General features: G+C 43.7%; 1 protein-coding gene across 2 annotated transcripts in view; it reads right to left on the reverse strand.

The window, feature by feature from the left end:
• Positions 1-27,366, reverse strand: part of BLTP3B (bridge-like lipid transfer protein family member 3B) — a 137,490-nt gene that overhangs the window by 90,414 nt on the left and 19,710 nt on the right. For both annotated transcript variants that reach the window (XR_013270269.1, XM_077468456.1), the window contains exons 2-3: positions 4,850-5,012; positions 638-676 (exon numbers count right to left, since the gene is read on the reverse strand). Coding sequence is in view for 1 of the 2 variants with exons in the window: in XM_077468456.1 (XP_077324582.1) it covers positions 638-676; positions 4,850-5,012 (202 nt within the window). In the remaining variant the exon portion in view is untranslated. The remainder of the gene's footprint in view (positions 1-637; positions 677-4,849; positions 5,013-27,366) is intronic.

Here is a 27,366-nt window from a genome sequence, read left to right on the forward strand (position 1 = left end):
GCGAGAGCGGCCGAAAGCCACCGAGTACGGCCGAGGCAGCCGAAAGCCACCGAGTACGGCCGAGGCAGCCGAAAGCCACCGAGTACGGCCGAGGCAGCCGAAAGCCACTGAGTACGGCCGAGGCAGCCGAAAGCCACAGAGTACGGCCGAGGCAGCCGAAAGCCACAGAGTACGGCTGAGGCAGCCGAGAACTTCCGGGCGCTGCCGAGATACACAGGACATCTTGGCGGCGCCATTTTTAAAAACAAAAGCTGACTCACTGAGGGAACAACGATGCACAAGGCTGCCATGATGGACAGGCTGCCATGATGGACAGGCTGCAAATGACACTGACGAGGCTTCAGATGGACACTGATAAGGCTGCATTGATGGGCATTTAAATGTACGTTTTTTTTCCTTAAATTTCCCTCCTAAACTTGGGGTGCGTGTTATACGTCGATAAATACGGTCATTGTTCAGTTTTGACTACAACCTTTCGTAATGTCCAAAAATCTGAAGGCAAATGGAAAACTGCCAACATAATTTTTTTTTTTTTTACGTTACGCATGGATTAAAAAAATAAAATAAAAAAATTGGATTGAAAGATGTGTAACACCATAAGCAAAAGAAGGATATCATATTGAAAAGCAAAACTAACCAGACTTATTGGGTGAGTCTTCAACTTAGTCCATGGTATCTGCAAAACATTAAAGAGCATTAATAAGTCACATATAAAGCTAACAACATACCGTATAAAAGGAAAAAAAATAAAAAATAAAATAAACACAAACATCTATTGAAAGAGCGATTATATTATAATATATATATATATATATATTATATACACACACACACACACACACACACACACACACAATTTTATTTATTTTATTTGCAAAAAATATGTTTAAATCTATTGACCATATGAATACTTAGGGCCGGTTCACACTGCAGGCGAGGCGAGGCGACTCCGACTTGCCTCGCCGCGACCTCAGCGGCAACTTGCAGATGACTTCTGTATAGAAGTCAATGCAAGTCGCCCCGAGGTCGCCCAAAAGTAGTACAGGAACCTTTTTTCTGAGTCGGAGCGACTCGAGTCGCTCCTCTCAGAACGGTTCCATTGTACAGAACGGGGGCGACTTGCGAGAGCGAGGCGAGTCGCCTCGCATCGCCCGCTGTGTGAACCGGCTCTTAGAGGTCTATTTATAAAACATTTGTTGAACAGATGTCACAAGCATTTGTTTCGGCTATAAACATATATTTTATCCAATGCTCCCTATGATCGTTAGGTCCATTTAGTGGCCAAAATGCAGCTTCAACTCTGGTTGAGGAAAAAAAATAAAAATATCAAAAATCTAGGAAAATTTGTGTAGCATGGACAAATGCTTGTGACATTCGTCCATTTCATGGTTTATAACTAAACCTATTAGCCTGGTTTCACACTACCATCATAACACATCAGTAAAACATTCTAAACTTTGATACAGACACAGCTTAGACCTCTCGTTCACACAGTCATACTTAAAGTGGTTGTAAACCACAGGCATGAAACATGAACAAAACATATCTCTCTATAGCGTGCACTTGTCTCCGTTGAGAGCACTAAGTGTCATTTCTGTCTGATGCTTCTTTTTTCTGCGATCAGCTTGAGTCACATCTGACAAGTTTTCCAGACACCAAGAGAAAAATGGTGACGTGGGAAGTATCTCCAGCTAATTGACAGTCACAGCTCTGTTCCCATGTACTATATGAAGCTCTCAAAACTCTCCTCACTGAGCTCTACAGAGTGTAACTTCTGCTCTCTGCCGCCTTTCTCCTGAACTCTCAGACATGCTTTAAAATTTAGCACTTTAAAAACAGATGTAGAGAAGAAAGGGCTGCAGACAAACAGGTACAACTTATGTAGGAGGATTTATCTTTTCTCTGTGTATCACCTGAGACCAGTCACTTCACTGGGTATGTGTAAGGGTTTACAACCAATTTAAGAGAACATCTGTGCAAAGGGCTGTGTTTGCCTATGTGGGTGGCACATGTATTCCATGTGTTTGGTGCAGGTAGTCCCAGTCATGTCTATTGGCACACAGCCGCACTGGAATCAGAACGCATGGGTGTTCAGACCCCTGCAAGCCGATGCCACAGTTGGAACCGATTTGGGAGTGTTTACACTGTTTTGGATTTTGCAACTCTCCAATTGGAGAAATTTTTAAATAAATCAGGTTTTACCCCCTTCATGAACAGGGTATTTTTGCTATTCGGCTCTGTGCAACTCTAACTGGAAATTGTGCTGTTATGCAACACTATGCAAATTAAAATGTATGTATTTTTCTTTTCACACAAATAGAGCTTTCTTTTGGTGGTATTTGATCGCAACTGGGTTTTTTTATTTTTTATTATATAAATTAAAAAAAGACCGAACATTTTGAAAAAAAAAGTAAAAACAATATTTTCTATTTTCTGTTATAAAAATATATAAAATCCAATTTCTTCAAAAATTTTGGCCAAAATGTGTTCCGCTACATGTCTTTGGTAAAAAAAATAAAAAGTCCCAATAATTGTACATTGAGTGGTTTGCATGAATGTTATAGCGTCTACAAAATTCAGTATATAAATTGGAATTTTTTTTAAATACTACTACTAATGGCAATGATCAGCTACTTATAGTGAGACCGTGCTGCAGGCAATCTGGCGCTAACCAGCAATGAGTGGAAACTGACTGACACAGATATTTCCAGTGACAATATTACAGTGATCAGTGATAATACTATACACTGTCACTGTACTAATGACACTGGCTGAGAAGGAGTCTAGGGGCAATCATTGGTTAACTGTGTGCTTAACAATGTGTAATCTGTGTAATATGTGCAAATTTTACTAAGAGATGTGGCTAAATTTTTCTCCCTGCTTTCCAAGGAGAAAAAAAAAAAAAAAAAAAGAAAAAAGAAAAAAAACAGCCACCTCTCTGCTCCGTGTACAGAGCCCTGTGTTGTTAGTAAACATAGGGCTCTGTTTTAACATTCCCTAAGCCGATCAGCAGGTCCGGGCCATAAATCGTTGGCTGGGACTTTCTAACCCACTTGTGCTGTAGCAAATGACAGCACAGCCAGGGCAGCAGGCGGACGTGCACCCCTACCTGGATATGCCAAACCGCATACATGTACATGATCAGGCAGAGCGTGGCTGCCCTGCCTCAGTATAAGTGCAGTGGGCGGCTCGGATGTGGTAAACTATATCCTACTATATTTAAAATATTTTTAAGTGTTTTAGTTTTAGGGCTCTTTCACTCCAAAATGCAGTGTGCATGAGATGTGCGATCTGATGAGGGTGCCCATATATTCCTAACACCCCAAACATAGATCTCAAATGTAGTGTTTGCCTGCACCGGATCGTATGGTACCGCAATACCATGAGATTTGGTGTTATGCATTTCTGAAAAATAGTGCATGCACTACATTTTCTGCGATCCAGTGAGATTTTAGCTCATTCAAATGAATAGGCTGAAAAATCGCACCGCGCTGAGTAGCACAGGGATCACACCGGAATGCAGACATGTGCGATACCAGTGTGACGCGGCCCTCAAATCTGAACTCTGGGCAAATGACTAAAACCAAAACTGAAGGACGTATGTATATAGGGTTTTCATAATTACCAGTATGTTCAATTATTTTTGTATTGCAGGCATTACAGATAGATATCCATTGCAGCTTTACTTAAGTAGCACAGCTTGTCTCTTCTGTAAAGCTTATCCTTTTTTGTATGCATCTACCAAATTCCTTATCTGAGAAAGGTAAAAAAGCGCGTGGGGGAGGGGGGGGGGGGTTTGTGAGGAAGGATCTGTGGCCTCTGGGTCTTTTTCCTCTCTCCGACCAGGGTGGGTGAGGGTATCCTCTTTGGAAGAGTCGGGGGGGTGAAGAAGGATCTGTGAACTTTGGGTCTTTTCCTCTCCCTGACCTGGGTGGGGGGGTACCCTCTTTGGAAGAGCCGGGGGGTGAAGGAGGATCTGTGACCTTTGGGTCTTTTTCCTCTCTCCGACCGGGAAGAGGAAGGCTGTAGGCAAAATAAAAAAACTGACAGGTATTCTATCAAACCCTACTTTATCCAAAAAAAAATTAAAAAAATATTAGCTTTAGATATACTTTAAGACCCCTTTCACACTGTGCCACCACCGGTGTCAGTAGTAAAGCCATTTAAAGTCGTTTTAGCGGCGCTATTCGGCCGCTAGCAGGGTGGTTTTAACCCCCTGCTAGTGGACCGAAAAGGGGTTAAATCTGCCCGCAAAACGCCACCAGACCGGAGGTATCGCAGCGCTTTCCCATTGATTTCAATGGGGAGCAGCGGTGGAGGAGCTGCTGGCAGAACTTTTTCTGATGCCCTGCCAGCGCACCGCTCCAGTGTGAAAGCCTGAAGAGCAGCTGTTTTAGGGCGTTTTGCAGGCACTATTTTTAATGCTATAGCGCCTGCAAAACGCTCCAGCGTGAAAGGGGTCTAAATGCAGGCAATTATTATCAAAATGTAGAAGGGAATTACAAGAATGATGAAATGGGCAGTTTCGCTGCTCTTTACTGGAAAAGTAAAAAAAAAAAAAAAAAAAAAAAAAGGAAATACTATGATTTGTGGTTTAAAAACCATTTATAGCTAAATTCTGTATAGTGAGATTTCAACATTATTGCATTTGACCATACATCTGTAACGTAGATCTTATTTACTGATTTGTATAGTAGAAAGCCTCATCTAAATGATCCAGTGTAGGTGCATTAAGGAGCTGCACAATTTCCACATGGCACTGCCCGATGTCCTTGATCATTAATGTGACACATAAAAAGAAACATTTTGGACTAGATGGGATGACTAAAACACATTCATTTGAACCAACCCGAATAGCAGCTTTGTTGCAGAAGACTTTATTGATGGCGAGCCAGGTGGGGAGGTCCAGCATGTTCTGCAGCACATCTTCATCCAGCTCCAGGTTGGTCAGCTGACCTTCTCCTTTAAGGGTGCTGAGATTGATCTTGTCGGGGGAAAGATTCTTTGTGAACCTAGGAAAAAAAAAGGGAAAATACGGTTATCATTTCTGAACTGATGGATTTAAGGAATTCATCTATTTGGATGTATAGTAGCCATTCCACAATTAGTCAATATCCCCCTCCCAGCTGCACATACCCACCTTTCCTTCCCTCCCCAACTTCTTTCAGCCATTGGGAATGAGGAAAGGAACTCTTCCGTAATCTAGGAGGCGTTCTCAGGGACGAGAACAGTCTCCTCGCCCCCATTTAACAGTGCTAGGCCAATAAACAAGCACCAGAACGGTCACATGCACAACCATATTGCAAATTATTGGGTATTTTCTTTGCTCCCGGGAGCCGAGTGCTGCGGTGGGGTAGAGGCAGAAAAGGTGGGTTTGCTTCAAGAAGATAGCAAGTTGTTTTGCCTTGTGTGAGTAAAGCACAGCTTTGCTTTAAAGTCAACATTCCCCCCGAAAAAAAAAAAAAAAAAAAAAAAATAAAAAATTTTTCAACAGCAAGAAAATCCGAGAAAAAACATGAAAAACGAGCCGAGAGCTCTACCTCTGAACACAGCTGAATGAGACAGAGGAGAAACATTCTTCTAGCACATACGGAACCATATGGCTTTTCAGTTATAAGTAGTAGAAAAGAAAAACAGGCATCGCTAGGCTTTTTTTTATCAAAGCCTAGAATGTCCGCTAAACACATTGTCATGGATGAACTCTGCATTAATTAAATTTTTTTTTATGGTTACGCTTTAACATTTATGTTTTTATATCAAAACGCTTACTTTTCTTTGTTTTCTGACTGCAGCATGTCAGTTTTTGCGCAAAATGTTCGTTTATATTCATAATGATCGGCCTTTGTCATTTTTGTTGTGGGCATGTGAAGCCCACAAACAAAACTTCCTCCTCCTTTCCTCCGTTTCTAACCAGCATGCTTTGCCGGTTCTCGCACATGCTCTGTAGCTGCAGAGCGGTGTAATTCCTGAATGTTGTCAGGACAACAGGCGGCGTCGTATCAAGCGTCCTCGAAATCTCGCGAGATTTTGTCTGTATTAGCCGCAATGTCTCCTGGGATTACTTGGACGAGATCCCAGGAGACAGTGCGGGGTTCAGCAGGAAGTGACGCTGATCCCCGCATAGAGAGGGCCCATCGCCGCAGGGGGTGAAAAGAAAACAAACAATGAAAATTACGAAAGGTAGGCTAACTAAAAAAAGTAAAAAAGTGGCATTAGGAAATGTATGAACTATAGCGACTAGAATGGCAAAAGGTTAGGAAAATGTGTGCAGAACCGCTTTAAATATTTGTAAAAAAAAAAAAAATTAAAACAAGAAATAGCAAAAAGGATATAAAACAGCATGTAAACAAAAAAAAACAAAAAAAATAAAAAATAAACCAAAAACCATTTTAGTTCCTCTTTTGGCTTAGATCCTTAAACTTGAAAACACCTGTGTGTAACACTTGTAAATAACCATAATGAAAGGACTACATGAAAAACTAAAACACAAATGACTATAGGAGTGAACATTTCTAAATACTCATACTCAACGGATATGGTGTTAACAAGGGACGCAATAATTAAAGAGGTTGTTAAGCCATGCAACAACCGTTCAACAATCCCCTCTGCTTTGTTAAACAATGTCTCCAGGGTATTTGTTTTTTTTTTGTTTTGGTTTTTTTAAACTGCCCCTGTGTACCTTATTTTATAGCGCAGATGGGTACTCACGTGACTGACCGCCTCTCTTCTCTCTCTCAAGCTGACAGCACAGCAGACAAGGCTGGGAAACTCCCACTGACATCAGTCAAGAGGCGGCCGGTCGCCTGAGCACCGATCAGCGTTATAAAATAAGGAACACAGTGGCAGTGTTTTTAAAAACATAATACAATGGGGACATTGTTCAACAAAGCAGAGGGGATTGTTGAAAGGTTGTGTTATGAGAAAAGCTGGAGGGGAGGATCATAGAGGTGACAGAGCTGACCGGAAGGGAGGGGAGAGGGGAGGAGGACACAGGAGAACAGAGAGCAGGGCAGCGGATGATGAAGGCATGTAAACTGACCACGGTGTCAGGGCTCAGCAGTCATGATATACCGTGGTCAGTTTACAGAGGGGAGGGCAGAACCAGGCCGGATCAGCCAGGTTTTGTAAGCGATACAGGGGACCAAATTACACAGCACAAGCACTACGCTGTATAACATGCTTTAACATCCCTGGCGGTGATCCCGAGTCTGGCTCGGGCTGGGATTTCAGTACCATAAGCGGTAACCCCCGGTCCAACTCTGGATCGCATCGCTGGATACAGGGAGAGTTACTTACCTTGTCCCCTGGATCCCGCGATGTCCTTCACGCTGTGTGAGCGAGCCGTCCTCCCCTCGATTCACACAGTGCCCGAGTGCCGCCGAGCTCCGTTCCCTGCAACGTTACGGCGCACGGGAGCGGAGATCGGAGCCAAATTAAAAAAAGTAAAAAACACACACAGTATTGTAATCTTACAGATTACAGTACTGTATAAAAAAAAAAAAAATACACACCCCCTTTGTCCCTAGTGGTCTGTCCAGTGCCCTGCATGCACTTTTATATTATAAATACTGTTTTTTTTCTGCCTGGAATTTGGAGATTGTCCATAGCAACCAAAAACTGTCCCTTTATGTCAAAAGTAATTTTAGACCAACTAGAAAACAGCGTTAATATATTATAATCACTTGCAGAATTGAGCGATAGCGATTTGTGGGGAAATTTGTCAAACACTAAATCTAATGACAGCGACAATTCTGCAAATGAGCAAATTTCAGTGTTTTTGGATTTGATTACATTATTGAAAATTTTTTATTATTTATTATCATTATTTATTATCATTATTTATTATAAATTTTATGTCTGCTAGACTCTGTTTGAACAGATTTAAGAGAGTTATTAAGAATTGCAGGCCTACAATATAAAACACCAAATTTCCATGCAAAATAATTGTACCGTTTTCAGCACCTAAAATCAGGACTAATCATACCGCCAGGGAGGTTAAAGGGAACAGGATGCAATTTTGTTTTTAGAGTAACAAACACTTTAACACCTGGCAGAGGATCAGGCCCTTCCTATTCTATCCAAACTAAAAAAAGATTTTGGCTGGAGTTCCACTTTAAACTGCCCTATGAGTAGCAAAATCAGAGTCACATATGATTATCACAGTTCATAACAGGAAACAAGCCTGCAATTAAAATTAAAAAAGGGAGGAGGCAAATCCCAGATTTGTCCTAAAATTAGCTGACAAAACTAGTCCATCATCCTAATTAGAGGACTTGCAGTTATTGGACAATCAGCTAATAGAATGTCTATAAACGTTTGGTGTCCTTTCCAGTGTCATTGTAACAGATGGAGGTGAGAGCAGCTGGCAGTACACCAAGCGATTTTCACTAGTGATGTTTTGTGTGTCTCTGCTGGTAATCAGATAATGTAATTTAGCCTCAGTAGCACTATTTCCATCAGGATGGAAAGTCTCCGTGTCTGATAAGTTCTGTTCTTTCCTTCACTCGCTTAAACATCAAAATGCTGGGGGAGTGATGTTTAGGCACAACTGTCCAGAGCTGGGTTTCTCAACTGGGGTTCTGCGAGAAGTTCCCAGGGGTTCCGCCACAAGGCTACTACAGCAGTAGATTTAGATTTGCCCAACAGGAACTTTGGGGTTCCCCCAGCAGCTACTATTGATTGACCGAGAACCACCAGGCTGACTGATATCAGTTTGATGGTGTGCTCAAAGTTCTATATATGGACTTCAGCACACCGAACCAGTAGCATGGGCTGAGAATATTGGCTTGTTTTTTCCCAGAACAGAGGCTATAGAAGCAGTGCTTTCAAAGTTTTCAACCTCCAGAGGATCCTTCAAAATTATCAGATAAGGTAACGCAAGTAAACAGTACTGTTTTCTCAAATGTAAAAGGGAAAGAAAACTGTGCTATATGCTGATAAATTCTAAATGGCAGCAAACTCTGCTGTGGGATATACACAGAGAAAGTATGTTTTAAAGAATAGAGTTGCGCTCTAATATCTAAAATTAGAAAAACAAATTGCTTAAATGGCACATAGAACCCGTAATGAATAAGGCAAATATAGAATGAGGGATCATAGGCATGTGCATGGGGTGTGCCAAGTGCAGCCAGGCACACCTTGGAATGTGCCTGGCTGCAGAGAAAAGGACCGGGGGAATCTCTGTCCTCAGTCCCTTTCTCTGTCAAAAGTGTGACATCAGAGGTCTGCTTAGATGCCTGATATTTCACCAAAGCACCCCCAAATGGGGCTCCTAAAAAATAAATCATAAAAAAATAAAATAAAATAAAGTATTGTAAAAAAAAATGTAAACAAAATGATAAAAAAAAAAAAAAAGACATTTAAAAAAAATATATATATAAAAATAAACTACTGACACCAATCTCTGCCTTACTGACACTGGCCACTTCCAAAAAAAAAAAAAAAAAAATTATAATATATATATATATATATACACACACACACATACATATATATATATATATATATATATATATATATATATATATATATATATATATATATATATATATATATATATATATATATATATATATATATATATACATACATATATACACATATACACATATACACATATACACACATACACACACATATACACACACGTGTGTGTGTGTTTGAGCTTTGGGGTGCACACCCTAATGCAAAAGGCTGCACACACCTATGTATATGATGATATCAGTCCATAAAAATTAGAGAGCTAATATTCCTTGACGAATGATATATGGCATCATATCCACCACAAAAATATGGAGTGCAAAAAAGTCAATGAATATAAAATCCTCCTTGTGATGCATCAGATCACACTGACACTGAGTATCCACCATCACATAAATTTCACGCTTACCAGCTTACACAAGCTGAATCACTTGTGGCCAATACCGAGCCAGGGCCTTTTCCTCACAGGATGTCAAAGAGATGGCACTGAGAGGAGATGAACTTTCACTGCACAAAGGAAAACCAGATAGGCATATCTTTCCACTGGATCTCAAACAACGCGGTGCCCTAGGACGACATCATATTGTGACGAAACGCATTGGAAGGAGGGACGTGTTATGTGGTTGATATCCCAGAAGTACAGGCATTTTTTTTTTAGCCGGCTGGATTATTTATTTTTTTTTAAACAAAACTGCTCTATATTATCCACAAGGATGTAAGTGCATTACCTTTTTATACATTAAACGTTAAGTCTGGTCTGGTTAAGCCTGGCTGGTTATTGGCCACAAGGCCACAAGCCTCAGCTTGTGTAAACTGGTAACATTTATGTGGTGGCAGATACTCACTTTGTCAGTGTGATCTGATACATCTCAAGGAGGATTTTATATTTTATATTCATTGACTTTTTTTGCACTCCATATTTTTATGGTGGATATGATGCCATATGATATGTCATCCATCTAGGAATATTAGCTCTCTGATTTTTATGGACTGATATCGTATAGTACAAGTCGTTCATTATTCTAATATTTGCCTTATTCATTACGGGTTCCATTCAAGGAATTGGTTTTCCCAATTTTAGATATTAGAGTGCAACTCTATTCTTTAAAACACTGTTTTCTCAAATGCAATGAGTTGTGAGAACTAGGCCTCAGGAGGCTTCCTTGTTTAGCTGCAAGTAGAGGGCACAGGTGCACCGTTGTCGGCAGCCTGTCAAACTCTATGAGAGGCAGACAGGTGCACCGTCCAGCTGCAGCAGCTAACAGTTCTTAAGTTTAGGGCAGTGTGTACCCAGGAATGAATGCTTGGAATGCACCCATTCCGAGTATTCACCCCTGGGCATATACTGTCTGCACTGTCCAACCACAGCATCTGTCAGCCTCAGAGTTTAACAGGCTGACGGCAATTGTGCTAGACTGTGCACCTGTGCCCTCCGCCTGCAGCTCAATACCAGAGCCTCACAAACCAGGGTTAAAGGCCCCGTGACCATGAGCCTTATTGGCAATGATGATGCACATTTGGACACATGCTAAAAATGTTGCCCTAACTACTATTTTTAAGCAGCTCTTGACAGTCCTTATCTCCAATGCAAAGTTAACATTTTCCCTACACACCAATGCAAAGTAAGGCCTCATGCACACAGCAGCTCGACAAAATTTTTTTTTTTTTTTTAATTTTTTTTTACAGGCGCTTAACTTTTTTTTTCTGCCTCTAAATGCCTCTCCATGTTAACCTATGAGGTTGATTTACTAAAGACAAATAGACCGTGCACTTTGTAAAGTGCAGTAGCACTCTGCAAGGACATTTGCTCCGAAGCTTAATAAATGAGGTAAAGCTTCACTTTGCAAAGAATACCCAATCGCGCGCAATAAAAATAACAAACAGCATTTTTGCTTGCATATGGTTGGATGATGAAAGTCAGCAGAGCTTCTGCGCATTTCCTAAGCTCTGGAGCAACTGCAAGTGCACAGGCTATTTGCCATTAGTAAATCAACCCCCTATCCCATGCATACATAGGTGTTTACAGGACTTTATAGGCAGCAGAATTTGGAGGCAGAAAACAAAACCCATCACCCTTTCAACACACGAAGAAAAAAAAAAAAAAATGCTAAAATGCAACCAAAACCCATGTAAACGCATCTAAACAAGCCTAAGCACTAGGCGCATTTATAGCTTGAGCATGTATTAATTTCAATGGCCAGAACAAATGATTATTCTGCCCAAATAAATGAATAAAAACCCTAGTGCTAGATGTGCCTAAACGTGTTTGCAAAAATGCAGCTTAGGCACGTTTTTTTAAGCTGCTTTTCTCCGGCTAGGAGAAAAACGTTAAGGCTAGGTTCACACTTGTTGTGGCTATTACACCTATTTCCGCACCCAAATCGCGTTGTTCTGCAGAGACGTGCAGTTCTGCCATTTATTCTGGCACCCCCACACAGCTCAACCTGCACCACCATGCAATTTCCCTGCAACTTCGCTTTTAAAAAGGTGTTGGCCCTAAAGGCCTCAGACCACTTTCACACTGGGGCAGGGGTACGTCGGCGGTAACCATGCTTTACCGTCTTAGTGGCGCTAATCAGCCGCTAGCGGGGTGCTTTTAACCCCCGCTAGCAGTCAAAGGGGTTAATGGCTACCCACAAAGCGCCGCTGTCGAAGTGCTTTGCAGGCGCTTTGGCAGCGCTACCAATGCATTCCAACGGGCAGGGGCAGTGGAGGAGCGGTGTATACACCACTCCTAAGCCGTCCCAAAGATGTTGCTTGTAGTATTGGCAGAGTATGGAGGGATGGCTGTGACTGTAATTGTCACAGAACATCGCTGTGGGCACTACAGATCTAGCCCACAGCACTGCTGCCATCCGATCTCTCCCCTCCACTGCACAGATCAGTACACAGAGGGGAGAGTGGAACCGACAGAGCGCTCATATTGTAAATGGCCGCCAGGTGTACAAAGATGGCCGCCGCTCTGGAGCTAGGCCGAAGCCACAGCCTTTACTAAGGCCGAGGCAGCGGAGTGCTCCGTGGATCGCGGGGTGTGCCGTTCCGAACAGGGTGACCCGTTCGGATCACGGATCGGTGACTATTCGTTGCACCCCTAGTGAATGTCAGAAGATGAACATCTCAAAAACATCAGTAAGGCAAATGACATCAGTGCAAAGGAAAAAAAGGCTTGTGGAAGAAACCGCCACTGATTGTATGAAGGCTTACCGGAAGTGGTAGACTTAAAAGGGCTTATACCTCTCAAGTCAAACAGGCTTGTGGTGACGAACACCATGTGTGGGAGACAACCAGGGATCCTGGACAGACCTTTAAATATGTTGATAAATGACCAATCCACAGCATACAGGCATATGGTGCTCAAATGGGAGGAGGAAAAGCCAGAGGATATCCTTATGCTCAAAGAAAGGTTCCACATACTGTGATAACTTTTAAAAATTTGATTTAAAAAAAAAAAAAGTGTAACAATGGAACACTCAAGTTCAAAAAGTGCATAAAAAGTTCATAAAAAAAAGGCATGAGGAGGCGCAGGAATGTTTGCAGAGGTCGAACTGACGCGTTTAGTCTGATAAGACATCATCAGGGTTATGACCTACTGCAAATGATCACGCGTTTAAATAGGCTATGTGGCCCCAAATTAGGATAATTGATAACCAGAAGTTCCAGTACAGATTAGCGCCATTTGCGGTTTAGTCGTTTCTGGTTTAATCGAAAACGTGTTTAATTCCGAAAAGAAAATATGAGATCTTTAATCGCTTAAACCCATCTAATATTCCCTGTGTTTCCTTGGTATGCATATTAGGGTATGTAAGTGATCCAACTCTAGATCAGAAGAGACAATTAGCATTTTCTTATGTTCTATCTATCTATAGCTTGTAAAATGATCCTACAGAGTTGGAAATCAGATACCAACCTTGTTCTACAAAGTGGAAAACTGACAAAATTAATCTGCCTGCATAGGGGGGATGCCTGGAAGCTGGAAAAGCGATGGGATGTTATGGCTGAATACAGCAGGTATGGCATTTTCTGTTCTCAAAAATTGAGCATTATGTTTGCAAGATATTTTTGGATATTCTGTAACACTTGTAAACATCACTGCTAAATTACGCCCACTGAAAAATTAGGTGGTTTTTCTGTCTCTGTAACAATTTTATTTTTCCACTCATAGATACATTATTACTGCCAAAAGTATTGGGAGACACACACACACACACACACACACACACACACACACACACACACCACACACACACAAACACACACACACTTTGATGGCATCCCAGTCTTAGTCCGTAGGGTTCAATATTGAGTTGGCCCACCCTTTGCAGCTATAACAGCTTCAATTCTTCTGGGAAGGCTGTCCACAAGGTTTAGGAGTGTGTCTATGGGAATGCTTGACCATTCTTCCAGAAGTGCATTTGTGGAGTTGGGCACTAATTTTGGACAAGAAGGCTTGGCTCGCAGTCTCCGCTTTAATTCATCCCAAAGGTATTCTATCAGGTTGAGGTCAGGGCTCTGTGCAGGCCAGTGAAGTTCCTCCACCTTAAACTCGCTCATCCACGTCTTTATGGACCTTGCTTTGTGCACTGGTCCAAATCATTTAGTGGAGAGGAGGGGGGGGGGATTATGGTGTGGGGTTGTTTTACAGTAGTTGGGCTTTGCCCCTTCTTTGGATATTAATTTGTTTTTAAACTTTAAAATATAATTTTTTAACAAACAACCATCCGGATTTACACTACGAGTTTCTGTTTGGTTTATGAGAATACCCTGTGTTTTTGCCACGGAAGAAGCGAGCATTACAGCGAGAGAGACCCACCCCAAGAGGGAGTTGAGGGATCAGAACACCCCAGTGTCCGTTCCGGATACAGTCAGTATACGTGTCTTACCCCTGCAGGGGTGCTGAAATCTGGTGAGTGGGTAACTGAAGGGGAGCACTGAAGACTGAAGTCACTTGATTCTCTGCACACTAGTGGATAAATCCAGGCACAAGTCATCTCGGACAAGCACGAGTCACTTTTTTTTTTTTCCCCCATTTGTTAATTTTTTTTTTTATTCTTTATCTTTTTTGACATACTTTTGCTCACTGGACTTTGCTTTGGGTTGTCTTTTAATACCCCATCATTAATTCTTCATTATCAATTTATTATACATGAATTTGCACAAGTATGTATTTTCAGGAATGAATATTGCCTGTACTAGATGATATGATGAGATTAGCATCACATTTTGCATGAACACTTTAAGTGCTCATGCACACGGACGTTTTAAAAAACTGGCTGCAAAGCTAGCTCCGATGCCTGGAAAAATCGTTGTTAAAAACGTGATTTTTACCACGTTTTGCATTGGCGTTTTTGCGCGTTTTTTAGCGTTAGCGTTAAGTAGCGTTTTTTAAGAAACACATCTCTTGGCTATAGCACTCAGAAAACAAAGAAAATATGTTGCGCGTTTTCCCGCGATTCGCGTTTTTACAGCTCTAGCTCCACGCCACGGAACGCACTGGTCCTGGGTTTTTTTTACAGCTTAAAAACGCCTATGCCATTTGCAGCTCAAAAACGCCTAGGTGGGCATGAAGCCATAGACTAACATGGACAGCCGTTTTTAAGCTGCAAAAAAAGCTCAAAAAAGTGGTTGTAAAAACGTCTGTGTGCATGAGGCCTGAGAAGTAGGTGTTGGATATAAAGCTTCCAATAGTACAAATAATGTAGCTATACTAGCACATTACCCAATATAGGTCACAGGTTAAAGCACACAAATTTCTCTTGTAAAAGTGACCCATTGGGTAAATGCCTTTTAGGTGATGGGAATAGGCACTAGTTACTCATTTGCATACTCGCCTAAGAGTGACTCGCTGTGGGGGAGTCGCCCTTCAGGTGACGGGACACCCCCATCTACAGCAAATACCCACCTATTGTGCACTCACTTGGAATGTTTCAATGGAGAGGATCACTCTTCAGGCGATAGTGTCAGGGCTGGGCTCAGCCCTTCCTTCTCTGAGCTGGCCGCTCAGTTGTAGGCCAATTGCACCTTTCTCCTTCACAGCCAGTACCAAAATGACTTGTGTTAAAATGGAAGGCAAGTCAAAACCTAACTACGCTTAAATCTACTCCCACTCCCATTCTAAGCCTATTCTATCTACCCCGTAAAAGGAAAGACACTTATACCTATCTATTCTGAATTTGCTGGCTGGCTTCAGTGTAAAGGAGGGATAGCCGCCAACAGATGCTCCATAGTAAGCCTATGGGTGATGTCATCGCCAAGGCTTTGCAGCTGCTGTCGGCGATTTCTCCTCTAGACAGCACTGGAGAGATCATACGACTGGACTGGAGTGACTTCAGAATAGGCAAGTATAGACATCTTTCCTCTTACAGGGAACATAGAATAAGCTTAGAATGGGGGGTGGGAGTAGATTTAAGCTTAATTAAAGCGAAAGGAAAGTTAAAACCTAACTAATTAAATCTACTCCCACCCCCATTGTAAGCTTATTCTATGTTCCCTGTAAGAGGAAAGAGGTCTATACTTACCCATTATGAATTGACCTCAGTCCAGTCATATGATCTCTCCAGCACTGGCTTCAGTGTAGAGGACAGATCACCAACAACAGCTGTAAAGCCTTGACGATGATGCCACCCATAGGCTTACTATGAGGCATCTGTTGTCGGCTGTCCAACCTCTACACTGAAGTCAGTGGTGGAACCTGGTCATGTGACCAGACTGGAGCGACTTCAGAATAGGTAGGTATAGACATTTTTCCTTTTACAGGGTAGATAGAATAAGCTTAAAGCGTAAGTAAACCCATCCATACAACAGTTACATTTCTGGCACATGCCGGAAATGTGACGCTCCCATTGGTTGTGCTTTCAACCAAGCTGTCAAACCATCCAATGGCTGGTGTCTTAACTGATCACATGTGCTGGATCATGGCAGTTGTAGATTAAACAGAGGCCAAGATGGCCGCTTCCTTGGCTGGAAATGACAGGTGGGTTTACTCCCACTTTAACCACTTGGAGGAGCAGTAATGTCACTTCCCAGGTAATGTGATAGCACTCAGATCAAGCGAGCAGCTAGGCTCGGCTGCTAGACTTGAGCACTGGGGTATCAAGGGTAAACCCATCACTTTGCCCTGCATAGGCAAGGTAACAGTCTCTCTTTAATGCATTGCAAACAATACATTGTACTTTTGAACATTAGGAAACATGTCACAGACCCTTTTCTATGCAATGTAAATTAAACTCAATAAAGCTTGATTAAAAAAATAAGGTAAAATTAGATTTTACCATTAACTGATATTCCATAAAAAAATTGGTCATAATCAGAATATATTGTTTCGGCAACCCCCTCACTACATAGTTGATGGTTGATCGGAGACTGCACATACTGTCAATTAAGACTGTAATGTGCATGGCCAGCTCTAAAAGCAGCTCCTTGCTTTATCTTCCTACCTTTTATATAAGCCAGCGCAGAACACAAAGTGTGCCAGATCAGTGATGTGCCGGGTCACTGCCACCTGTCATTAGGTCACTGTACACGTGCCAAGAGGTGGAAACAGAGTACAGCATACTGAAAGAGGACTTTAAACACAGAAAGGGGGGGGGGGGGGGAACAGACCAAGCTTTCCAAGCAACCAATCAGATAGAGGGTGACAGTTTTAGCAAAGTTAACGTAGGTCAGGGACTGATCACTGGGTTAAAGAAGCAGAGGTAAGTGACTGCTGACTTCTGTTATAAAAATACACCTGGAACAGGTAAAGAATCTTGTAGTAGCTGTGCGTCATTTTATCCTCCAAAGTACCAATAATCCAAGAGCTGTACATGCAAGTATTGCACCAAATACCATCCCCGATATCTAATTTATACTATTCAAATGATAAGAGGTACAGGGATGTTATGGAGGCTTGAAAGTTTTAAACATTATTTTTAGACTACATAAACTGAACCTGTGCTTTGCATATGCAGGAAAATGCAACAGGCTCTCTTTATTTACAGTGGTACTGCGGGAAGAGACGCATTCCTATGTAAGCTTCAAGTCACATCTAAGGTCATACACAAAGCTGGGGACACTCTTCACATCCTCATGTGACAATGCTGGGTGCCTGAACATGCCATCATCCAGCACTAGTGCGTTCACATGGCAGAAAAGCAAGTCAAATGCTCCCTTATGGCCATTTCACACTGCCACGCTGCGGATTGGCCGCAATGTAGGTGCAGTGCAGAGTACCCACGGTTTTTGTGTGGGTTACACATGCTTTTTCCATAGATTTCTATTATGTCCAACATTTTTGGCGTGTTTTCTGAAATTGCACCAAAGATGCAATATGCACGACTTTTGGTGCGCTTTCAGAAAATGCGGCAAAAAAGCAGGACATAATAGATGGGAAACCACAGGTAACCCACATAAAAACCACGGATACACCAGCACAGCAGTGTGAAAGCGGCCTTATACTATGGGGCACCACTGCAAAGAAGTTGGGGGGAGGGGGGTGCCACCTCTCCAGGAGGATCGTTTAGTAACAAGACTTTCCACCCAGCTAAAGAAGCCACAGGTGCCGGTGTCCCATCATATAAGGTCCCCCATCAGATAGTGTCCGCTGTGTACTGCGCATGCGCAGTACATAGCAACACATATTCCGAAAATAGCCGAGGATGAACGGCGCCTGCGCCATGAGTCCAGGTTCTAGCCCCACCATCCAAGTGGACATAGAGTACGAATAAAAAAAGAGCCGAGCGCAGAGGCGCCGAGCCCGAAGTGTGGCGAGCGAAGCCCGCCCGCGAGGGGCCCTCTGATTTTCACAACCCTATGTGCGCTTGAATGGTGGGGCTACCACCTCCACTCACGGCGCAGTTCAGCTTCAGAGATTTTCCGAAGCTTCTTCTGGCTCGTACTGCGCATGCGCAGTAAGAGGCGGATGCTACATGATGGCAGGACACTATCTGCCAGAACACCGGCTTGGAGTAGTGAGAAAATAACATCCTGCTCTCTCACGTCTCATATCAGCCCCAATTCATACACTTTCACACCCCAGATCACTGTCCCACCTGCAAATCTGTCCCACCTCTGTACCCCCTGCTCATCTGCCCCACCAATGTTCCCCCTTTCTCATCTGCCCCACCACTGTACATCCCTGCACATCTGCTCCACTGCCATATCCCCATTCTCTTCTGTCTCACCACTGAACCATCGTCTGATCTGTCCTAACACGGAACTTATCTGCTCATCTGCCCCACCAATGTGCCTCCTGCACATCTGCCCCACCCTTCCGTTTGCTCATCTGTCCCACCAATGTAACTCCTTTCTCCTCTTCCCCGTCACTGTACCCCCCTATACATCTGCCCCACCTCTGTTCCCCCTGCTCTTCTGCCCAACCACTGTAACCCCCCTGCTCATCTGTCCCACCAATGCACCTCCTTTCACATCTGCCCCACCGCTGTACCACCTTGCTCTAATGCCCCCCACTGTAACCCCCTGCTCATCTGCCCCCCACTAACCCCCTGCTTTTCTGTTCCACCGCTGAACCACATTCTGATTCCTCCCACTACTGTACCTCCTGCACATCTGCCCCACCACTGTACCTCCTTGCTCTTCTGTCCCACCACTGTATCCCTGTTGCTCATCTGCCCCATCAATGTACCCCCTTTTGTCATCTGCCCCACCACTGTACCTCCCTGCACATCTGCTCCACCGACATATCCCATGCATCTTCTGTCTCGCTACTGAATCACCTTCTCATCTGTCCTAACACTGAACCCTTCTGCTCATCTTCCCCACCACTGTAACCCACTTTCTAATCTCTTCCACCACTGTACCTCCCTGCACATCTGCCACCCAGCTGTACCCCCTGCTCTTCTGTCCCACCTCTGAACCCACCACTGTATCCTCTTATCTATGATATGCAGAGTTGCGAAAAGAAGCAGAGATGAGACACATCAAGCTGTCCTGGCATACTCATCCTGCTGATCCACCTCGGTCACATACAAGCATCTGGAATTGATGTGCAATGAAGAGCTCAGGTCAGGGGCATTTTCTGAAAGCAGTGGGCCTGTGTGCAGGGTCATAAGTTGGGCCCCCGCAGCCGAGAAAAATTGCAGCGCTCCACAGCAAAAGTTGGGTGTGATTTTCATTGCGCTGAATACTGGATGTGGCTTAAAGGGACACAGAGTGCCAAGGTTCAGTAGTAAGTGATGCAAAGGTTCAAGAATTAGCTTCAACAAAGTTCCCAGAAGCTCAACAGTAATTCCACAAACTGTCACCGGATTGTGATTTTCTCATTCGCAATGAAATCCCTTCTTTCTGAGATTGGCAGTGGCAACCAAGCGAGTCATCTTACTCTAGATGGTGGACAGTGCTAGCAGGACTGTGATTGGCTTTACAAATGGCCAATGACAGTCCTCCTCCTGAAAACAGGGACCGCCCCCCGCCACCAGAACAGAACTGCACCCAATCTCTTCCCCATCACAAAAGCTGATGATCGCAGATACAGCAAAGTTAGAGAACCAAACAATGTTTCCCATATTTTACAATGTGTGGGGGCACAGTGCCTCCCCCTCGGCGCAGGTACAGCATGGGGAATTCTGAAATTGGAATGCATTAGTGTCTCACTGACACTTCCCTGCGCTGCTCTGCTGATGGGGAGGGAGTCGAGTGCCGGCAAAAGAGGCTTTGAGTGCTGCTTTCAGAACCAGTGCCAATGGGGGGGGGGGGGGGGGGGGGGGGTGTTCGCCTACCCCTGAAATATAGAATACAATCTATACCTTCTATTTACAGTAAAATTACTTAAAAAATGAAACTGGTAAAAAAAAAAAAAAAAAAAAAATCCATAGGATGCTAAAAAATGTTTTGCAAGTGACAATGTTTACGCCAAATAATTAGGCTAATACTTTAAAATGTAAAAATTGCTCTAGTGACTAGTCCTTAAAGTGGTTGTAAACCCTTACAAACCACTTTGACCTACAGGTAAGCCTAGATTAAGGCTTACCTGTAGGTCCAAGAAATATCTCCTAAACCTATACGGTTTAGGAGATATTTACAAAAAGACAGCCACCGCTGTCTACGGCGCATAGACAGCGGCGTGCAGGCGCACTGAGCAGGCCGCAGATCACGGCGATATGCCGCTCGTGTCAGCTCCCGTGCGCATGCACGGGAGTGATGTCATCACGGCTCCGGCGAATCACAGCACCAGAGCAGCGAGACCCGGAAGTCACTCCAGGATACATGGCAGCGGCGAAGATGAAGAAGGAGGACCGCTTCGGGGGCTTCGTTCTCAGGTAAGTTATTCATAATGAGCTAGTATGCTATGCATACTAGCTCATTATGCCTTTGCCTTGCAGGTTGCATTTAAAAAAATAAAATAGCCTTTACTTCCTCTTTAAGGAGTACACAAATACAAGAGCCAAACACTTTAACTTCTTTTTTTCTTAAACATGCAGATTCATTTACAAACCTATTTACGGTACTGGCCAACATTGCACCAAACGCTTTCAAAGAACACAGGCCAGTCACATTATGTCTATTTACAAACAATACAAGTGAAAATGAGCCAAGCATAAGTAATTCAATAAAAGCCAAACCAAATTAAATAATATCCTAGCAAGTATAATATTTAAATACGCACAGTGGCTGTCCAGAAGCAGAAACCAGTCAGCGTTTTTTTCTTCCAGACTTCGCTTTGTCAACACACTCGCGGTGCTGTGTCAACGGCAATTGGCAGAGTTAATTAAAAGCAGTTCCCCTGCAAGATCGCAATAGGCTGCCGATGTCCAACTGGGAGAAATAAAAACTTTGTGCCACCCTGGCTTTGGGGAGTGCCGAGATGTAATGAACTGGAAAGAATAAATTAACCTCTTCACAAAACGCGTGTTGGGGACGCACGACTAGAGGATTGTATGATGGAAACATCCACCAAAAGGCAGTTAAAGGATCCTATAGCAAAAAGTTTTGTAGTCTGCTAACTGTTCGTATGGCATTAAAAAGAGTATCTCCAGCCAAAATGTTTTCTCTTGGTTTTGCATAGAGTCAGGAAGGGTTACAGCCCCTGTCAGGTTTTCACTGCCATTTGGGACTGCAGTGCAAGTGGAATTCAAGGCTAACTAACTATTCTTAAAAATGTTGTGGATGCAGACACTCCCACTAGATGATCTGCAAGCGAGGGAGGAGGTGCCACCTGCAGTGTGGGTGGAGGTACTAGATCCGGCTGGGTGCTTCAGTTTAATACAGCAACAAAAATAAGACATAGAAATGGAGCTTTTAAGAAGGAGGGAAGGTTGCATGCCAAGGTCAGAGCTGAAGAGGGGTGAAAGTGAGATATGGATGGGAGATGCAAAGGTGAGCAGTTGTGGAATAAGACTGAACTCGGCACTCTGTATGCAGCGCTCCCCTGAACTCGGCACTCTGTATGCAGCGCACCCCTGAACTCCCAAAGTATGTACGTAAAGCAAACTCTGCAAGTAGGGCACTCCTGAAATCTGCACTCTGTCGGAGTCTCTCCCCCTCCCCCCCCCCAGAACTCTGCACTCTTACACTGTATGGAATGCAGTCCTGGTATTTAATGCCCCTTTAAGGCTCTCCCACTGTTGTGGTGGTGACATTTGACCACACTTACTATTTGATGCGGTTTAGTGGGTGGGTGTGAGCGAGTGTGAGTGCACCTATTTTCTGAGAAAAAAATCCCTGCCTATAGGTAAGCCTATAACAAGGCTTAGGCCGCGTACACACGGGCGGATTGTCTGCCCAACTAAGTTCGGCAGACAATCCGACAGACAGTCCGTTCAAAATTAGCATGAACGGACTTGACCACACACGATGAGCAGACAGTCCACTGAAAGCGTGCGTGATGACGTGTACAGCACGTACGACGGGACTAGAAAAACGACGTCCTATACACTGCAATGCAACCTTCGGCGTGTAAATCCTTTCTGAGCATGTGCCATACTTAGTCCATCCAACTTGCCTACACACGAGCGGACTGTCCGCTGAAACCAAGTTTGGACGGACAAAACCAAGTTTGAACGGACTGTCTTACGGAAATTCCGTAAGACTTTGTTCGTCAGACTGTCCGCTGAAAAAGTCCGCTAAGTTGGACAGACAATCCGCCCGTGTGTACGCGGCCTTACTTATAGGTACAGTAAATAATCGCCCAAACGTGCACCGTTTAGGAGATATTTGCTTTATATCCAGCTGGTGACGTCACACGCATGAGCTCTGAAGGAACGGCATACTAATCCTGTTCCTTCAGAGCCGCGCTGTAAACAATGACATCATTGCCGGCTCGATCATTCATATCGCCGCAACATGGGAAGCCGGCAAGAGGATTGGCCGAAGATGGCAGTGCCTTCACAGGTGACAGTGTGCTGCTGGAGGGCTTTATTTTCAGGCAAGTCTGTCATAATGTGCTAGTATGCAATGCATACTGGCACATTATAACCTAAAACTGCCCAGGGCCTGATTTTTTTTTTTTCTGGTGCGGTTTACTACCCACTTTAACTTTACATACCCCCATTCATTAGCAAATTTCTTAATTTTCCCTCATGCTATGTTACATGAAGGAGAGCATGCACCAGCAGTCAAGTACATTTGTGCATGTTGGGCACTAAGGGTGGCGTTACTGAAGATAAATGCAAGAACAATAGAAAATGGTACTTGTGAGTGCATAGTCAACAAGAGAACTGTATGAACCATTCCCTCAGATTCCTGGAGTGCAGTGCTTGTCAGTGCTAAAGTGAAATCCCCAACGAAGGTTACTCCATGTTACTTTCCTCAGTGTTCATAAACTCTTGCAGTGATATGTGCGTCACTGTGGCTAGTGCATGGAATGGGGTGTGAACAGAGACAAAGGTTAAGAAATCTAATCCCAACACAAGCTTCACTGTTTATCTCTTTTTACAATCCTAGTAACAGCGCACAGAGCTTCCCTTTTTATAGCACTTTTTCTGTATTTGCCCAGATGCTGCATCACTTCCTAGCTGTATGACACCCAGCACCATCCCTCCTAACGCTGGCCATAGGAGGATCTAAATTCAGCCAGTTCAGCGGGGAGCGGTCGAATTTCAATCCGTGTGCGACTGTCCCAGTTCAGCAGAAATCAATTGTTAGATGAACTTATGTCAAACAGAAAAGCCGGAAAATTTTTGTTGCTCAGTGGCTGCAGCCACTGATCAGTGTGTAGAAGTCCCACCGGGAGGGAGGGTTTCTTCCCTCCATCTCACTTCTGCGGATGAAGGAATCTGTTCATGCTTTTTCGTTCACCTGCTGGTTGAACAAAATAAAGCAAAAAAAAAAAACATACAACTATGGCCAGCAGGCAATCACAGCTACACCTTCCATACACAACACACTACAGGAAATGCAGACATGATGCACTGCAGTCTAGCAGCACCGGCACGGGTCACCCAATTATTCAGTTTGGGCGTTTTTGTCCTCCCAAAAGCTGGAACTAGACTGGGGAGCTACAGGACAGCAGTGGTTACACTACAGCTGCACTTTTGAAGGCAAGTACAAAGTAGGGTTGCCACATGTTCGGGATTCACCCGGACAGTTCGGGTTTTGGAATCATGCGTCTAGGTTTCAGGCTGTCTGAGACCTGGACACATTATGCAGACCGGACTAAGTCTCCCCCCCCCCCCCCCCCTTCTCTCTCCTGCTTCTAAGTTAGAACGCTAAAGTAAATCAGGGTTCTCAGAGGACTCATTACATCAGAGCTCCTCTTTACATCAGAGTCCTCTTCGTACACCAGAGCATCCCTTTTGTTAGAGGCCCCAGAGTTCTCCCTTACATCAGAGTCTGCAGAGTCCCCCCTTTACAGTGAAAAGGAACTACGAGAGTCCAGATGTAAAAGGGGAACTCTGTGGACTCTGCTATAAAGGGGGACTCTTGTTAACTTCATATGATTAGAAATGTTATTTAATAACATCTATGCTTTGTGTATATATGCATACTATGGAAAAAAAAAAAATTGCTGTGCGACTCCGAAGTGTTCGGGTTTGACTTTTGAAAAGGTGGCAACCCTAGTACAAAGGCTCAATAAAAACTAAAAAGGGTGTGTAGCTAACAGAAGGGAGCCTTTTTTATATCCCAGAGTTGACCTTTAAAGAAGAACTGAACTTACTGATGTCTTTTTTTTATACTCTGCGATTTTCATTTCCCCTGCTTTGAAAGCTAAATTTACTTTACAGCTGTAAGCTGGATATTTACTACATTCTTGAGAAAAGTGAAAGCACAATATAATAATCAGACCTCAGGGATGGCCCACGGCTTCTTTATCCACAAACCTGATTCTGCAGAAATATTGATATTCACAGATCCAATATAGACTATACGGCAGGCATGTCCAAAGTCCGGCCCGCAGTCCGGTTTTGAACGGCCCGCCTGGTTATTTAAACATATACATCTTTTGTGGCCCCCGGCGATCTCCCAGCGCCGGGGTCACAAAAGATATATAGTCCGGCTGCCTTGGAGGGAGGAGGCAGGACTAATGCCGTGCACACAGGAGGATAATTTCCTGTTTACACGGCAGTTGTAATAGAAAGTCCCATCTCTGTCATTGGACGACTGTTCTGTCCATCAGAGGAGGTCTGACTCTCTCTTAAAGGGGCCGTTGTGTAAACAGGAAATTCTCCTGTAGGATGTCTTTGGCGCTCGTCCTGCCCTCCATGGCTGCACTGATGGCAATGGTGGCTGCATTCCTGGCAACTGCAATTGTGAGGCTGCATTCCTGGCAATGGTGAGTGAATTCCTGGCACTGGTGGCTGCATTCCTGGCAATGGTGGGGCTGCATTCCTGGCAATGGTGGGGCTGCATTCCTGGCAATAGTGGGGCTGCATTCCTGGCAATAGTGGGGCTGCATTCCTGGCAATAGTGGGGCTGCATTCCTGGCAATAGTGGGGCTGCATTCCTGGCAATAGTGGGGCTGCATTCCTGGCAATAGTGGGGCTGCATTCCTGGCAATAGTGGGGCTGCATTCCTGGCAATAGTGGGGCTGCATTCCTGGCAATAGTGGGGCTGCATTCCTGGCAATAGTGGGGCTGCATTCCTGGCAATGGTGGGGTTGCATTCCTGGCAATGGTGGGGTTGCATTCCTGGCAATGGTGGGGCTGCATTCCTGGCAATGGTGGGGCTGCATTCCTGGCAATGGTGGGGCTGCATTCCTGGCAATGGTGGGGCTGCATTCCTGGCAATGGTGAGTGAATTTCTAGCAATGGTGGGTGCATTCCTGGCAATGGTGAGTGAATTTCTAGCAATGGTGGGGCTGCATTCCTGGCAATGGTGAGTACATTCCTGGCAATGGTGGGTGCTGCGTTCCTGGCAATTGTGGGTCTGCAGATGGGCACTGACCCTTATTTTTCTTCACAGTTCTTTATTTTAAATTTAAAAATTTTTTTTTCCTGAAGCTTCCCTCTTAAAGTGAAGGTGCGTGTTATACGCCAATAAATATGGTGTATCCAAATAATACACTTGAGTTCATCTCTTCACCACACACAGCCACAAAGGCAAGAGAATTCTTGTTGGGCCGTGTATTAGTGCATGGACGAACACACTTAGACCGAATTTTAATGGTTCAAAGAATGTCAGGAAAAATGGTCGGCCCTCGCGCATTTTCAGTTCATCAAATCTGGCCCTCTTTGAAAAAAGTTTGGACATCCCTGCTATACGGGAACACCATAATCCGTCCCACTCTGACTTTACATAATAACGCGGACCAATTGTTTTAACAACTTTTATTTATAGATTGAAACTTAAAAGCTGTCAACTCAAAACACTAAAATTTAAAAATCACTTAAGAAGAAGTAAAACATCCATCTTTAAAATTTTACCTATAGGCAAGTCTAGAATAAGGCTTACCTATAGGTAGTGGAAATATCTTCTAAACGTGCGCAGTTTAGGAGATATTTACTGTACATGCAGCCGGTGACATCACTGGTGTATGCGCTCTGAAGGAACGGCCGCCCGTGGCTTTTCCTCAGAGTCCGTGCTGTGACTGGCTGCTCCTGTGCGCGCACGGCAGCGACGTCATTGCATGTGTTGCATACTAGCACATTATGCCTTTGCCTTGCAGATAATAAAAAAAAATGTGCAGCGGTTTACAACTACTTTAAACTTAATTTTAAAAGTTACTTTTAATGATTTTGCATTTGCAGCATTTATTAATATGTCCTGGTGACCATGATGACTTGTTTAGGCACTTCCTGTAAGAGTGACAATGCCCCGTCGCTATCTCCCTACTGTGCTCCTGTGGTGTCACCCTGTCACATAGTTTCCGATGAAGACTATAAAATTAGTCAGGAGATCAGCGATTAAAAAACAAAACAAAAAAAAAAAACAGTTGCCGACACTGGCCATGGGCTTCCACTAGCACATCCAAGTGAAATCACATTATTCTCTATGGTGCCCATTCACATCAATGCAGCACAGCATGGCGTCTTTTTTGGAAAAGTGGTGCTACTTTGGTGCGATTGCAGCATGATTTTGGCCCCATAGATTTCAATGGAAATGCACGTACATACATTTTTGCAGGCTGACAAGGTTCCTCAACAGCCAGGTTCCCCTACCAAAAAACACAGTAGTATCAAAAATTCAACCACGTTGCACTACATAATTGCACTGAAGCTGCTCTAATGTGAAACTAGCCCTGTAAATTCATACGTATTTTACTGGTGATGAAATTCAGACCACAAGATGATAAAAAGTATCCAGATCCAGGGGCCAGAAAAATATCCCCCTTTATCAAGGCTTAATCAAGAAACGCCATAATGAGTGGCTGTGGGTGAGAGACAAATTTCAGTATGCAAGGGACAAAACTGACAGTTAGGCTGGGTTCACACGGCCGCGACTGGAAAGTCACATGACTTCATTGGGGGCTTGCTTGCAACTTCAGTAACAGAAGTCAGTAACCGGAGTAATGCAGGA

This window comes from Lithobates pipiens, unplaced genomic scaffold (assembly GCF_037356315.1).
Source record: "Lithobates pipiens isolate NorthernLeopardFrog02 unplaced genomic scaffold, aLitPip1_a1.2 Scaffold_8, whole genome shotgun sequence".
NCBI classification, from domain to species: domain Eukaryota; kingdom Metazoa; phylum Chordata; class Amphibia; order Anura; family Ranidae; genus Lithobates; species Lithobates pipiens.